The 16,432-nt window shown below is 42.0% G+C and overlaps 1 protein-coding gene across 3 annotated transcripts; it reads right to left on the bottom strand.

Annotated features, from left to right (window-relative positions):
* Window positions 1-2,684: 2,684 nt before the first annotated feature.
* MRPS31 (mitochondrial ribosomal protein S31) lies at window positions 2,685-16,336 on the bottom strand. 3 transcript variants are annotated; one of them, XM_035110212.2, is made up of 7 exons: window positions 16,157-16,336; window positions 14,620-14,916; window positions 13,355-13,510; window positions 7,932-8,066; window positions 6,876-6,949; window positions 4,942-5,085; window positions 2,685-3,661 (listed from the first exon to the last, which is right to left on the bottom strand). In XM_035110212.2, exons 1-7 carry the CDS (start codon window positions 16,258-16,260, stop codon window positions 3,402-3,404), a joined length of 1,170 nt encoding a protein of 389 aa, XP_034966103.1. In that variant the 5' UTR covers window positions 16,261-16,336; the 3' UTR covers window positions 2,685-3,401. The 3 variants fall into 3 exon arrangements, with proteins under 3 accessions (XP_034966103.1, XP_034966102.1, XP_034966104.1); XM_035110211.2 differs by having other exon boundaries at window positions 2,690-3,661; window positions 13,355-13,513; window positions 16,157-16,335; XM_035110213.2 differs by having other exon boundaries at window positions 2,955-3,661; window positions 13,355-13,513; window positions 16,172-16,335.
* Window positions 16,337-16,432: the final 96 nt, after the last annotated feature.

The raw sequence follows: 16,432 nt of genomic DNA, 5'->3' as shown, positions 1-16,432 counted from the left end.
CCTGGCAAGAGGAAGGTAATCAACTCACTCATCACTGAGGTTGTTTCCAGAAAGCAAAAACTATAGCTACAAGGATTTAAGACAATGATTCCCAAAATTCTCCCCTCTCTGCATAGACCCCTCGAATATTGCTGATGGTCTTGGTGACCCACCTAATTATTTTTCTGCAGGTTGCAGCAATTGCCATATGCTGTGTGGTATATGCTTTTTTTATTGTATTTTACTGTATTACAATTTGAATTCTATGGAAGGTAAATATGTAACAATTTGCCTTCCATAGAATTGAAATTGCGATATAATAAAAGACAGTGTAAGATACTGAATATCAAAAATCAGTAACAGTATTTAACACGGACACATTGCAGAGCAAATGGATGAATCTCGTGGACCAAGTTTTGGAACTCCTAATCTAAGTTGTACAACAGAAGACCCTGTTGCAGTATGCAATAATGTAACGTGGTCTGAGCCGTAGCTGTTCACTGTGATGCTAAGCTGCTCCCCCAGGGTATTTCAGAAGTAGTCTAGTTAGGCTGTGAGGTGGGTTAAATACTCAGCCGCTACAGAAAACTGCCATTGACCTTGTGGTTTCCAGGACAAATTGTGGCTCTGCTGTTTTGTCTTTATTCAGTTTTTTTGCCACAGACAATGCATTTTAGACATGTGTTTAAGTGCTCAAAGCATGATTATCCCTATCTCGCCAAGGCGCTGATCCCTTCACTTTTAGCTTTCTGAGCGGCTATGTTATCCAACGTACAGCCGAACTGTATTCTGAATATTAACAACTTGGCAACAGTTGATAAGTGTCCGTTTCTGCAGTCTATTCCCTTGTCAGAAGCACAGCTGCGCATTCTCAAAAACAACCCTAACCAACTACCAACAGTCAGCAAGATAGCAAGTGCTGATAGTGTAGGCCTGTTATTTGCAGAGCAGTTTTAGTGGTGGGAATATAAATGAACATTTGCACTAGCAGGTTTCTATTTGGTTTGCTGCTGAATTTGTTCCCACCAATGTTCCCTCCGGTCGGGCCAAGAAAGAAGGCATAAAGGAAGGCTTTCTATTTGCATTTGTTTATTTAATTTATACCCTATACTTCTTCCTGAAGGAGCCTATCCCCACTCCTTTTAAAGTTTCCATATTAGCCCCTCCCAAGTTTTATTGTACTAGGCGGCTCTCTGGGCTCCCAATGTATTTGATCTTGCTTTGAATAAAATGCTGCAATCAGAATTTAAGAGTTAAAAGCAGCTACCAAGGAACATGGCAGGGGCTGGGTTTTTTGTCAGCTCCCCCCCCCCAACTCATTTTGTAGTAACTTCTCTTGCAGGTTGTTGTTCGATTATCGCTAGATTACTCTTCATTAAAGTCTGAGGAGGGGAAGCCTACATCAAGCCTAGGAAAACAGATAAATGCTGACATCTTGTGGGAGAGAATACCATGATTCAACCCTTTTCTATTCCCCAGTGAAAGGGGAACCTTCAGAAACTGATTCATCAAACAACAGCAAGATGTGGTCAAATTAAAGGAAGTGGTGCTGAGTTAATTCAGACACTATCTGGATGGGTTTGTCTTTTTAAAAAAAGAAATAATAGGGGCGGAAGTTGCTTTCACATCCTTCACGATCCAATTCTATTCCATTATCTTCCTATATACATAAAAATGTAAGGGTATCATCACATAGCCTCACTGTAGGAATTGTAGAGCCACATCTCAATCCTGGAATTGCATGAAGTCAGGTTGTGGGAGGGGAGCAAAAGAGGTTTTAAAGGTAAAAGGTAAAGGGACCCCTGACAGTTAAGTCCAGTCACAAACGACTCTGGGGTTGCGGCGCTCATCTCGCTTTAAAGGCCAAGGGAGCCAGTGTTTGTCTGCTTCCGCAGACAGTTTTCCCGGGTCATGTGGCCAGCATGACTAAGCCGCTTCTGGCGAAACCAGAGCAGTGCACAGAAACGGCGTTTACCTATTCATCTACTTGCACTTTGACGTGCTTTCGAATTGCTAGGTTGGCAGGAGCTGGGAGCGAGCAACAGGAGCTAACCCCATCGCGGGGCCTCGAACCGCCAACCTTCCGATCGGCAAGTCCAAGCGGCACAGTGGTTTAAACCACAGCGCTACCCGCGTCCTATATACATTATCTATATTATCTTCCTATATAAATAAAAATGTAAGGCTATCATTACACAGCCCCATTGTAGGAATTGTAGGACCACATCACAATCCTGGAATTGCATGAAGTCAGGTTGTGGTAGGGGAGCAAAAGAGGTTTTAAATTGGGCTATTTGAACAACTGTGTTTTAAACAACAGGGATGAAGAGATATAGAGGAACTGTGAAAACATATAGGGACTTGGAGTTGTGAGGAGATGGGACATTTTTGTGAGGTATAAAGCAGGCATCGGCAACCTCTGGCCCATGGGCCGCCCACTCGGTAAGTCCCACCGCGCTGCGGCAAACTGGCACAGTGCAGTGACTCGCCAAGTGGCGCCGGAAATCGCGTCTACGCAGCCACAGAAGCAATTTCTCGCGCTGCGGACATTTTGGAAATGGACAGCCAGCACCGGAAATCGCTTCTGTGCAGCCGCGGACATGCGAGAAGCGATTTCTGGTGCTGCGCTGCCCATTTCCAAAATGTCCACAGTGCCAGAAATAGCTTCTGTGCAGCCGCGGACATGCGCAGAAGCCATTTCCGGTGTTTGGGACATGGGCAGCGCGGCACCGGAAATCGCTTCTGCGCCTGTACGGTCCATGTCTGACCCATGGACGATAGTCCGTGGGAATCCTCCGGCCCATGGGCAGAAAACGTTGCAGACGCCTGGTATAAAGGGAGGAATGAGTTGGTATGAGGGGTTGGGAGAGTTGGCAAGCAATGCAAGCATGGGCAGTAGCCCTTATTTTATACAGATATACAGATGAGTGAGATCACACAGCTGTATTTCTTATATTTATCAGACCCTGGAACAGCAAATTTTGATCAGAACCAGTTTCTGGCAAGGATGGTTAATTTGGATGAGGGTATTCAAATCAAAGTTAAATCTAAGTGGTTTTACTAGAGTTTTTCTGGAAACAAAAGGAGTTGTTTATGGCCTTCAAGATACACATACCATTCATATCTCACTGGAAGAAGTTTTATCAGTCAGGTTTATGATGTGAATACAAGCTGGACCTTTTCTCTGATCCACTTCCATGTCAACTGCATCAAAGATTATGGAGAATAATCTGCAAAAAGAATTACGAAGTTGTTGCCTAATTTTGGTATTGATGAATTGCTGACCACCATCTTCTCCTAAAATAACAGCCATGACCAATGGTTTTAATAATATTTTTTATCAGTTCATATATTTTCCACATTAGCTTCTGTAACTGTCCAATATGTATTTACATAAATGCATGATTTTCTTTTAGAAGTTTTCACTTCGATTGATTCTCCATTTGAAGCAAGATTTCCTTCCGATGTTCTTCAATTTCCTTAAGCAACTCTTCCTTTTCCTTGAAGTAATTCCGGAACCATGCTATATGTTCCACCTTTTCTTGAACGCTTAAGTATGGATTTTTGGAAAGTCCACAGGTTACAAGTTCCATGAAATGGCGAATTGATTCTTCCTTAGGGAAGTCTTCCAAGTATTTATCCAGAAATATATGATCATAAAATTCCGCATCATCTTCAAGTCCTAACAAAGTCAACCACAATAACTGTTAGATCACTGCAAAATTAACAGTTAAGCCGTTAGCCAGAGAATGAACACAGAAGAAGTTTAGTGGAATATATATCTTCCATATATACCATCCCCTTCCTTGCCACCACTATTTTGCCCCAGAAAATGTTGAAATTGCAAAATACATATAAAGTGGAATCCATACTTACAGTAAACTCACTTATCAATGGGACTGAGTCATGACTAACATGAATTCCATTGATTTCAGTGGAGCTACTCCAATCAGTTTTATTGAGTTATGTAATTTATTCCAGTCACAGAACTAATTTGCTTCACCAAGAATTAAAGATCCTCTGACCAAGTCACGAAATGCCTAGGAATTTTGTTTCATTAAAGCAATTTAGCAAAACACCAGAATTAGAAAATGCATCACTAAATGGCTTAAAAGCTTAAGTTATCCATATTAATTGATATCCCTTAACTTTAAAAAGCCAGATTGATGTTTAGGGAAGCTTTTAATGTTTAACGGACTATTGTATTTTAGTATTTTGTTGGAAGCTGCCCAGAGTGACTGGGAAAACCCAGCCAGATGGGCAGGGTATAAATAATATATTATTATTATTATTATTATTAATTATTATTATTCTTTTAAAATGCAAAACAGCTTTACAATTCAGTATAACAACTGACTAGTTAGGGGGAAGAAAGGCTTTTAAAGTATTTTGAGGCAAACCACTGCTCTGCTGCATTGCTCCTGGTAATTGGAAGTACTGTGTGTTGAGCTCCCTTCAATGAATGGATAAAAGATACGTACAAACTTGCAATACAAGAACGAGTTGCATACAAACGTAGACTAGCCATGGACAAATTTTATGATATTTGAAATTCATTTTTATAAACACTGCATTAGGTTAAGTTTAGGTTAACTACAATAATGTTGTTATTTTTTTACACAGGTGTTATTTTCTTTTATTCTATTCTTTTCATGTCTTATTTTGCCTTGTACGCTTATAATTTTATACCTCATATTTTCCCGTAAAGATTATAAAAACAAAACAAAACCTAGTATGAAACTTCCAAGAGCAATTCCTCACATCTTTGATAAATTAGTATGGTAAAGCCTTCCCCAGCCTGGTGCCTTCCACATATTTTGAACTACAACTCCCACCAAGCCCTGTTCTGGCTAAAGCTGATGAAGAGTTATACAGTAGTCCAAAATTTCTGGAGGGCACCAGGTCAGGGAAATGCCAAGGAAAGCAAAACCGGAAAAGCCAATAACTTTTCAAGGCACATACCTGCTTCGTTGTTGATTGGAAATTCCCATAGTTTCCCCTCCTTAGTCCACTGTATCATCTCCTCAAAGCCATTCTGAGGTCCTTTCTGACGGACAGCTTCTATTTCTTTAGCAAGCTCCAGATCCCAAAGTGTTGGTGGTGCCACTATTTACAAATGGAAACAAATAAGCCAACAAGCCAACATTTGCCATGCAATTGCTGCTGGCTGGAGATGACAAAAAACAATCAGGATTGCTAACTTTAACAAAAGCCAGAAGAGCTGCAGCTTCAAAAGTCTGTAACAGCTGCTTCTTTGTGCTGCTGCAATATAAACCCACTCAGTGGCAGATTTATAAAAACAAATTTATTCTCAGGTCATAATGTTAAAAACAAGGATTTGCCTTTTCAGCACATGGTTTTTTCCTCCTTTTTCTTTTTTAACTCAAATTCCTCTTTATCAAGCTTTTTCTCCTTTTTCCACAGAGTTGCCTGTACTTTACTAGCCTCATGACTGGTTGGATTAACAGAAATCACAATAGTTTCAGAATTTGGTATGAGAGGGAATGGCTGTTTGCTCGATATCACTGTTACTACCAGACTTTTAGGAGACATCTGAAGGCAGCCCTGTTTAGGGAAGCTTTTAATGTTTAATAGATTATTGTATTTTAATGTTTTGTTGGAAGCCGCCCAGAGTGGCGGGGTATAAATAATAAATTATTATAATATTATTATTACTATTATATGGAACAGGAGCACAATATAGAAAAAATTGTCATTGCTATATGCTTCAGTCCCAATGAAAGATCCCCATTTTCTCTGAATTAGGTCCACGATATATAGTACGCCGGCTCCCTCGACCAGTAAAGCGAGATGAGCGCCGCAACCCCAGAGTTGTCCGCGGCTGGACCTAACGGTCTGGGGTCCCTTTACCTTTTTTTATCTAGTTCAACATAAACGTCAAAGGACTTAATTACCCGGAAACAAAATAATGTATCAGGAAATTCATCCTTCTCTCTTCTAAGAAAGCTGGGATACAATTGGGCAGTTCTAGCAATACAGATTTTGTGGATTGTGAATTCCACATGTAAGCAACTGAATGTATTCAAAAGTGTGAAAGAGCTTGAGGGAGGTTGATGAGATGTCCTCAAGAACCCCCCCTAAAAAAAAAAAAAATATCCCAGCTAACCCCAGAAACAAACCTTTACAACAACTTAGGATCAAATATTTGATAAATCATATATTTTTCCCCAATTCAGATTGGAGGGAAAAAACCTAGTATTTAGCACTTCTAGACAAATTTTATACACATTGTGTTAACTGTGTGTGACTAATATAAGAAAATTGGCAGCTTTCTTTGGCACAATCCTCTAGTAAATAGTAAAAAGTCCACTAAGTTCAATGAGCTTTATTTCTATTATGTACAGCCAGGATGGTGAACAACAGCTAACTGATGGCCCAGATTCTGAGCTCCCGCACGTCTTGTGGACCGGGGTTTGATAAGAGGGTGAGACCGCACACCCAACAATCACCTGTCAATCATTATGTCAGGTGACCCAACTTCAAAGGAAAGAGTTAGAAGCATGCTCTAAGGGTGCTTCCAATTCTTCCTTTGCAGCCCGGAATGTGCAGTGTTGACTGCAAACCCAGCTTTTTGAACCACATAGATGTGCGGCTTTAAGCTGGCCGCCCAAAACATACCAATGAAATCGCCACAAAGGTTGAGCTGCACACAAAGATTCACACACAATTATTAATTCTCTCCAGCATCAAAATTATTCGCTTTACAGTGAAGCAGCTTTGAGAACCAGATTCCATTAAGAAATTCATCTTTTCTAAGCTACGGAGACATAGCACACAAGCCACTTCCCTAGGACAACACTGTATTGCCACAGGTTGAGTTTTGTTATATTAAATTATCTTGTTTGCTTTTTTGTTCCGACTGTTTTTCAACTAACCTGTTTCAAGTGCTTCTTCTGTTTCAGGAGTAGGAGTAAAAATATCAAGTCTTCTCCCTGACAACAGTCCTTTTCTAGGTTAAAAAAATAGGGGGGGGATATATTAAAATAGCAATAATAGTGTAATAGTGTTCTGGCTAGGGTTCCACTGGGAATAGCACTGTGAATCTGTATTGCACAAACCCAGGTGAGTTTCTAAATGTGATGCCAGAATATGCACTTACTGAACAGCCTGTTTATACTACTTTGTGTTCCTGCTCTTAATGAACAAAACAATCTCCTAGTCCTTATGACTACAAAGATGCACTTGCAAGTGCACAGGCAATGAATGATGAAACTTCAAAAAACCAGAGGGCTTGTTGAATAAGAAGATTCCCAGTGGTTGAGGGCAGGATTCAATGGTCTGCATTGTTCTGTACTCTCCAAACAAATGCAAGTAAAGTTATTTACCAAGACTACTAACATTTCAAAAGTTGTTTATAAAACTGTATTTAGGCCAAAACAGTGCTCCACTTCTCAGTGGTAGTGAGTCCAGAGCTACATAGGAATTTGTTATTATTTATTAAATGTATTACCTGCCCAGGACCCAGGGTAACTCGCAACAATCCAAAATTCAGCATTAAATAAATTTAAAGCAAACTAGTCACAGGAATAGGGTGGGTCCCCAAAACACATGTCTCATGTGTCAAAGGCCAAGTATTCATATAATGAAGGTGGCAGGTGTACCTCTGTAGGGAGGGAATTCAAGAACAGAGGAGCTGCCACAGAGAATGCCTTCTCCTGGTCAACAGCACCTAAACCTCTTAGGGCATTGGACTTCCCAAGAAGGCCCCTCTCTGCTGATCTTAACACCCAAGGGGGTTTGTAGGATAAGTCTTTCAGAACAAATGCTCTGGAAATCATTTGATCTCAAACTCAGCACAGTCCCTCCTACTAAGCATCTTTCACTGAATGGGCCAACTGGCATTTGACTATCACCATATAACCCCTTTTGAGTGTAACGAATATGCTTTCTATCAGGAAGTAGAATATGCCAAGGAACACTAGGAGAAGTACCTTCTCATTCTACCAGCAGGTGTTCTTTCAGGTATATAACCTCGTCCATCATCATCAAACCGAATTTGATTGGTTGGTCTAGCAGCATCCCGTGCCGGTGGCTTTCTCCCAATCTTCATGTTTGCAACGATGTTGCTGAAATTAAGATCAATGTCTATTAAAGTAACATGCTCAGTACAGCCCAGCAATACTCTTTTCACATTAACTACCTTCCTGTGATATTAAGTTACATTAAAAAACTCACATACATCCCGTATCACCCACCTGTTTCCCAGTTTAACAAAATAATTATCAATTTACAATATAATTAGCATGCAGTAAAATGCTTAAGGTTACCATTGACACCCCTGAACCAATCACCCACAGCAGCACTCCACTCCCTAAAATTCCTACTAGAACCAGAACATGGATTTCCTCCACATCCTCCTATGTCAACTGAGACATATAGATGTTACAAGGGCATGACTTCTAAAACATTTGGACTGCTATAGAGAAAGCCTTGCTCTTCCTCCCATGATGTTTTGTTTTCTAACAACAGATCTGAAAAGCTGGAGAAGGAAGAGAACATTCATGGGAAGAATTTTTTCCCCTAGATATGCAGATTGCAGACTTTGAAGGGCATTGTAGGTCAGTAAGAGTGTATTAGGAAGAATTCAGCATAGGGCTATAACAGTCATCCCCAAACTTCGGCCCTCCAGATGTTTTGGACTACAATTCCCATCTTCCCCGACCACTGGTCCTGTTAGCTAAGGATCATGGGAGTTGTAGGCCAAAACATCTGGAGGGCTGCAGTTTGGGGATGCCTGGGCTATAACAATCACAAACATTTAAGCTTGCCAGAAAGAACAATACCCCCTTTCCTCTAACTGTGCCTTCGTTCTGGAGATTCTCCCCAAACCTCAGAACCAAGGAGTGGCATAGGGATGGGGGAGGGGAGGGGGAAAGCCTTATTGCACTAGCAAGAGCCCTCTCTAGCAGGACATGTTAGTTTAATCTTGTACACTGAATTGAGCATGGATGGCGACAGATAATCAGTGGAGCTATGCATGATTTTAGATGAAAGTTTCCTTTTATTCACGGTCATCCACTGGCTAGATACAATAAAACGGACTCTCTCACCAGTGCAGCTGCATCAACACAGTTTGACTTTACACATACTTCCCAACTTCTGAGAAGAATTAGTGCTTTACACCAGGCAAAACTTCCTACTTGTGAAGGAAGCAGCACACAGAACACTTTGAAACAGCCAATTCTCAAGTGTAGAAAGGGATCTAAGCCATACGTGATGGCATAGCTAGTCCTAAGCACTAGTCAACACATTCTCAAGGGTCATAAAAAGTAAAACTGCAGGAGTGACAAGCAGGCAGTGCCTCAGGCTTAGGCTCTACCTGGCTGGCTGGTAAGACCTGTAAATTACTTCCTCTCCAAGTGAAGCAGTTCAGGTAGTTCGCAGGCCCCTCATCACCCAATTGTTTCCAGTCAACAACAGCTTGCTGACTGCAATGGCAGCAGAGAAGTGAACCACATTTGCCACTATCACCACCATATCAAAGCCTTGCTGTGAGCCCTGCGGCTTGATCTGTGAGTTTCAGTGCAATATTCTGTTGCTCCTGTTCAAACCATTTACAGTGGTACCTCGGGTTACAAATGCTTCAGGTTACAAACTCCGATAGTACCTCAGGTTAATAACTTTGCTTCAGGATGAGAACAGAAATTGTGTACCGGCGGCGCGGCGGCAGCAGGAGTCCCCATTAGCTAAAGTGGTGCTTCAGAACAGTTAAGAACAGTTTCAGGTTAAGAATGGACCTCCAGAACAAATTAAGTTCTTAACCAGAGGTACCACTGTACTTGTTCATCTCACAATGGTAAAATGGGTTTCTGTGTATAGAGGTGTGATCGGGAGGGGTGGGGGAATAGGAGGCGCTGCACTTCCTTAATTCTTGCACAAAAATATGGGTGTCTGTGTAAAACATCCTACTGGTCCGTCAGAACACCTTGAAGCATGGGGGCACATGTCTTCTCTGGTAGCAGACAGTAGCACACAAATGCAATACAGGATCGAGAATGAAGGGGAGATTTAATTGTGATGGCTGACAAAAGTAAGCAGACAAGGACTGAAAAATGCCTCCTCAGTGGTCACTATTTGTAGGCCAAGGTGGTCACAAGGTAGAGAGAAGTGGGTTAGGAGGCAGGGTTTCGTTTAACGTGTGATTGCTAAACCACACACTGCATCTCTTCAGTGGGTATTTTGAGGGTAAAGGGGAGACCCTTCCTTCCCCTCCATAGGGAGTGTGGGAGGGAGAAGGGCAATGAGGGCAACTAATGTAAGGGCTGAATCTTCAGCAAACAAGAAGCAGTTGCCTCTTAACACATAGTTCAAACAACTGCAAGAGAGTCTGTAGTAAAAGTGTCAAGATCACAATGATCCAAGGTGGTTTATGATGATGAAGAGCTGTCTAGAACATTGGTAAGGATATGACAATTATACAGGATTTAAATAAATACTTAGGCAAAGAGAATGGGTTGAGGCACAATAATGATTTTTTTCCTCTGACAGTAAGCAGATTGCAAACCACGTGTACATCATTCTAAACATATACATACAAAAAGACTTTCTGGTTTGAATATATTTGACTGTAAAACAAAAACGTTATTGGAAAATGTTTAAAAAGAATACTTCTCCAGAAGTATCAGATTTGGATATCTAGATGGCAGCAAAAGCCAGGATACCACAGCATGATGTCTGAATGCTTCCCTTACTCAACAATGAAATGAAATTCAATCATTTTAGGCATTAGGTTTTGACAGTGGAAAAAAACAAGAGTGCTAGACTCTACTCTTGTTGTTGTCATCACTTGTGGTCAGTGTGATGACCAAATCAGAAAAAAACATCACAGTTAAGTTGACCTGGCAAGGATGGTACAGTTTGCTTCCTTCATCTTGTGGCTATCCGTGCATCTTTCTTGGCAGCCATAGTAACAAGAAGAGCAAACTCCTTTGAAATAAACTCTTCTTTCCTCCAAGCAAAATGTTACTGCCTTGCAACATGCCTCACTTTCTGTGGACAGACTAAACCTCTGAGCTGGAAGTCAACAAGTTACAGACAAGGCCCAGATTTCTTGCTTGCGGGGTGGGATTCATCAGATCTTTAAATCTGGATTATAAAGATCATAAATATCTTGGAATAATAACTATCACCTTTAATCTGAAGGCTCAGACATTCAGTATGTCTCCTAAATTCTAGATTTTGTTTGTAATGAAGCTCAACCCTTTGATGTTTTTGTAAAATGATGCCATAATTTCCACTGAGAGAAACCTCATTCCTCCTCAAAATTCTGCACTGTTGTTATTTCCATTTAGCAAACATTCAGTGCTTCCTGTTCTGCAAAACAAACTGATGGATGAAGGCTCTGTAGAGCAGTGACACCCACTGGTAATACATGCTACTACAAATGGAGAACAGCTTGACTTTAATTTACTGACAGAAAGCTCCCTTTCCAAATGGGGTTTGGTTTTTTTTTGTCCCTGCACTTTCACTGGGAAAACCTGCATTTTACCGCTGAAACAGAGCAAATGGCAAACCCTATTGCCGTTTGCTCTGATTCAGCAGTAAAATATGGGTTTTCCTAAGGAAAGTAAAGGGCAGGGACAAAAACCAAACCAAACTGTTTGGACACAGGGCTTTTAAGTGTGGACCTGTGCCCGGGAAGTGTAGCACAAAATGAAGTTCTGAATGAGCCCATAATTAAGAAGGTACAGCAGTGATCCCCTTATTTATATTTGAAAAGGTAACTGTCCCTTATGAAGGAGGGTTGTGCAATAGACCTAACCTAGCTAAAGGTACCCCTGACCGGTAGGTCCAGTTACAGACGACTCTGGGGTTGCGGCGCTCATCTCGCGTTATTGGCCAAGGGAGCCGGCGTACAGCTTCTGGGTCATGTGGCCAGCATGACTGAGCTGCTTCTGGCGAACCAGAGCAGCGCACGGAAACGCCGTATACCTTCCCGCTGGAGCGGTTCCTATTTATCTACTTGCACTTTGACATGCTTTCAAACTGCTAGGTTGGCAGGAGCTGGGACCGAGCAATGGGAGCTCACCCCATCACGGGGATTCGAACTGCTGACCGTCAAGCCCTAGATTCTGTGGTTTAGACCACAGTGCCACCCGCATCCCTAACCTAACCTAACCTACTTAGTACTTAAAATGGGATTGGTGGGTATTAACAGAGCCACTGTGTTATTTGATAGGGAACTCTAATGGAGAAGTGCCAAAAGATTTTGCTAACAGGCAAATATTTAACTTGGAGAAGAGCAACCAGTAGTGCCCAGTGCATCATTCTTATTACTGACAGTTAGGAGGGAAATAAGAGAATTCTAATAAAATTTGGGGATGTCATTGAGTTAGGAAACACTGCTATTATATCTTCCAAAGGCATAGCTTAAACTTTTTTGTTAGCCTTTCAGGTGCCACAAGGCACTGTTGTTCTTACTGCTAATATATAGTATCTGGACTGGAGATTAGGCACTATTAAAAGGATTATCTGAAACTGGGAAAAATAGAAATGGAATGAAATTTCATAGCACAAATGTGGTCCCCATGAGTATGGAGATAACCTGGAGTCAGGAGGAAAGAGATCTTGCAGTAGTTGCTTATAACTAATGGCTGTGAATCACGATTGTGATATGGCAGTTCACAAACATCATGCTTGTGACAGTTTCTCTTAAGACAGGAAGCAGCCATGGTTTTGAAATACTGACAAAGCTACTATATAAATTTGTGTTTAAATGTTGCTTCTCTTGAACAGGTAAAACAAAAAATAAGATGTTTATATTGTGTATTCAAAGCATTAGGGACACAGGTGGCGCTGTAGTCTAAACTCTAAACCACCGAACCACTTGGGCTTGCCGATTGTAAGGTAAGCCGTTCAAATCTGTGCAGTGGAAAGAGCTCCTGTTGCTTTGTCCCAGCTCCTGCCAACCTAGCAGTTTGAAAGCATACCAGTACAAGTAAATAAATAGGAACTGCTGCGGTGGGAAGGTAAACAGCATTTCTGTGCATTCTGGCACTCATCATGGTATCCCGTTGTTCCAGAAGCGATTTAGTCATGCTGGCCACATGACCTAGAAAAGCTGTCAGTGGACAAACGCCGATTCTCTCGGCCTGAAAGCGGAGATGAGTGCCACACCCCATAGTGACTGTACTTAACCATCCAAGGGTCCTTTACCGTAACCTATTCAAAGCATCATAAGAAAACCTAAAATTTCTATGTATAAAGCCACTTCTAGTCCTTCATCTCCAAATGCAGGGTACACATTTTAAAGCAAAACAAAGCAAATATCAACAACCTCCTTCACTTTGTTTTTTGACCAACAGTGTGACAAATATCACAATATACTATTGGGAACAGCATGTAGTTTGCAAACCTTATGTCAGTTACTTCTCCGCTTTTACGTGCATCAGTGACTTCCTTCTGCTTTTTCAGTAGTTGAACCAATTCTGAAACTGTCCTTTTCCGGTCAAAAGGGAGGGACGATGCAACAGTAGAGGCTGCTGCCACAAGCTCTGGATTCAGTGTCTCACTACTGGTACAATAACAACAACAACAACAACAATTATTATTATTATTTATTATTTATACCCCACCCATCCAGCTGGGTTTCCCCAGCTACTCTGGGCAGCTCCCAACAGATTAAAAACAGAATAAAACATCAAATATTAAAAACTTCCCTAAACAGGGCTGCCTTCAGATGTCTTCTAAAAGTCAGATAGTTGTTTATTTCCTTGACATCTGATGGGAGGGCGTTCCACAGGGTGGGCGCCACCACCGAGAAGGCACTCTGTCTGGTTCCCTGTAACCTCACATCTTGCAGTGAGGGAACCGCCAGAAGGCCCTCAGAGCTGGACCTCAGTGTCTGGGCAGAACGATGGGGGTGGAGACACTCCTTCAGGTATACTGGGCCAAAACAGATTAAAAGAACAGGTGCTATTTTTTCTTTGCTCATTGTTTCCCACATTGTATTTATGCTTCCAACATTGCATTTATATGAAAATAGACACAGTTAGAAAAGCTACTGTGTAATTACTACGTTTTCTAATACTGCCTATTTTTATACGGCAAATAAAGTAGAAGAAAGCATGTTTTGTGGACTCAAGTTCGTAACTACCTGCTAAAATATCAACATGATCTCCCTAGGTAACCTGCAACCTTCCAGATATTGCTGGACTGCAACACCCAACATCCCTGACTACGGTATTGGCTATGCTGGCTGGGGTTGATGGATGTTGAGAATCCAACAATAGAAGAGCTTAACCAGGATAGCTCCTTTCTGCACTGCTGAGGTAATGTGGGAGATGCCCACTCTCAGCTTTTTCACACACCAGCATTGCCAATATCTAGGAGGATAGTTCATAAAGTATTATCTCTGACCAACAAAGAAGCAACTTTCTACAGAAAAACCAAAAGGGGGGGCATAAATGGAGGTCCCTCCTCTCAGCCTTTTACAAAAGTGGTTCACTCTGTCTGAAAGGGACAGAACTCAAGTCTATTGTTGCCCTTTTATCAAGCATTCCATATTTTTCTCTGGAAGTTGATAACATTCTTAGCTACACCTCCCAATGAATGAATGTACTTTCCAAAATCCATGTTACTTATGGACAAAGAGAATGAGACACACATCCAGAGATTTACCTCATAGCTTTGTCTTCTGTAGCTTTCTGGAACATGCTGCTTGTACTTTCCATATTTTCTGGCAAGTTTGTTGTTTGATCCTTAATCTTCTGGGCTTTCAACATCTGGAACTTCTTCTTTGTAGTGATTTCTACTTTCATTTCACTAATGATATTTAGCAAGTTCTTTTTTGTGGTTGCTTGCAGTTTCTTCTCCTGGTTTGGTGAAGTCTCTGTATCTTTGATATTGACTGGAGGAGTAGGGTCATCTTCTTTGGTACACAAAACAGGGCTGGTGCCTAAGTACTTGTGCGTCTTACTAAAAATGATATGGAAAGTGGGTTATTATTATTATTATTACTACTACTACTCATTTCTATACCACTTTATATTTTTAATCTGAAAGGGGTTTACAACCTAAATTAAAATATTGAATAAAACAACACAGAATAAAACATTACTGAAGAAAATCAAATATAAAGCAACACAATTAACAGGAAATTAAAATGTTTTATCTTGAAGATTTCAAAATAAATCATTACAAAGCGGGTCAACAGCAGAATGCACATTTAAAACAGCATAATTAACAAGCGAATAAAATATTGGCCGGGGACCCAGGTGGCTCTGTGGGTTAAACCACTGAGCCTAGGGCTTGCTGATCAGAAGGTCGGCGGTTCGAATCCCTGTGATGGGGTGAGCTCCCATTTTAAGTACTAAGTAGGTTAGGTTAGGTTAGGGATGCGGGTGGCACTGTGGTCTAAACCACAGAATCTAGGGCTTGACGGTCAGCAGTTCGAATCCCCGTGATGGGATGAGCTCCCGTTGCTCAGTCCCAGCTCCTGCCAACCTAGCAGTTCGAAAGCACGTCAAAATGCAAGTAGATAAATAGGAACTGCTACAGCGGGAAGGTAAACGGCGTTTCCATGTGCTGCTCTGGTTTGCCAGAAGTGGCTTTGTCATGCTGGCCACATGACCTGGAAACTATACGCCGGCTCCCTCGGCCAATAATGCGAGATGAGCGCGCAACCCCAGAGTCGGTCACGACTGGACCTAATGGTCAGGGGTCCCTTTACCTTTACCTTTAAAATATTGGCCACTCAGAAATTCTATTGTACAACCTAAATCCCATGGCAAATGAAGACATGGTAGCACCACGTACAACAAGACTGCAGTGCTTGTGGCCCAGATTCAACCAACCCAACACATTAGTAGTGGAAGGCAGTGCAAGACCTTCTCCACTAGCACAGCATTTCCCAAACTTGGGTCTCCAGCTATTGCTGGACTACAACGGCCACGATTACTATCTGGCAGTACTAGGGATGATGGGAACTGTAGTCTAAAAGCAGATGGAGGCCCGAGTTTGGGAAACGCTGCCATAGTACAACAACAATTTATTATTATTATTATTAATAATAATAATAAAGAGTCTAGAGCAGCATCCGGGGGGAGGGGAGGGGAGGGGAGACAGACCCTGCACATATCCTGAGGGAGAAATTTTGATGTCCTTGGGAAAGGAGTGCCGAGTCTCAGCCTCCCCAGGTAGGGAGTCGCCTTCCCACCTGCCACAGCCGTACCTGCCCCAAGGCACGGCCCTCTGCAGCCAGGCTCCCGGGCGAAGGCCAGCACAGAAGCTCCCGGGAAGGAGAACGCTCCTCCGCCACATTGTTCCCCAGAGCAACGAGGAAGGAGAAGAAGCAGCCCGCTCCCCCAGCACTTCCGGTCCGCTCCCGTTAACCGTCCGCCTCTTAAGACACTTTCGGAGTAAAGCGTCGCCACGCTCTCATCCGTCCGGCCAGAAGGCACGAGCGCAGCGGTTTGGTGCCGTCGCTTAAATG

Source organism: Zootoca vivipara, chromosome 3 (assembly GCF_963506605.1).
Source record: "Zootoca vivipara chromosome 3, rZooViv1.1, whole genome shotgun sequence".
In the NCBI taxonomy this organism is placed as follows: Eukaryota; Metazoa; Chordata; class Lepidosauria; order Squamata; family Lacertidae; genus Zootoca; species Zootoca vivipara.
The sequence above is the reverse complement of the archived record's forward strand: the minus strand, read 5'-3'. Positions and strand labels throughout refer to the sequence as shown.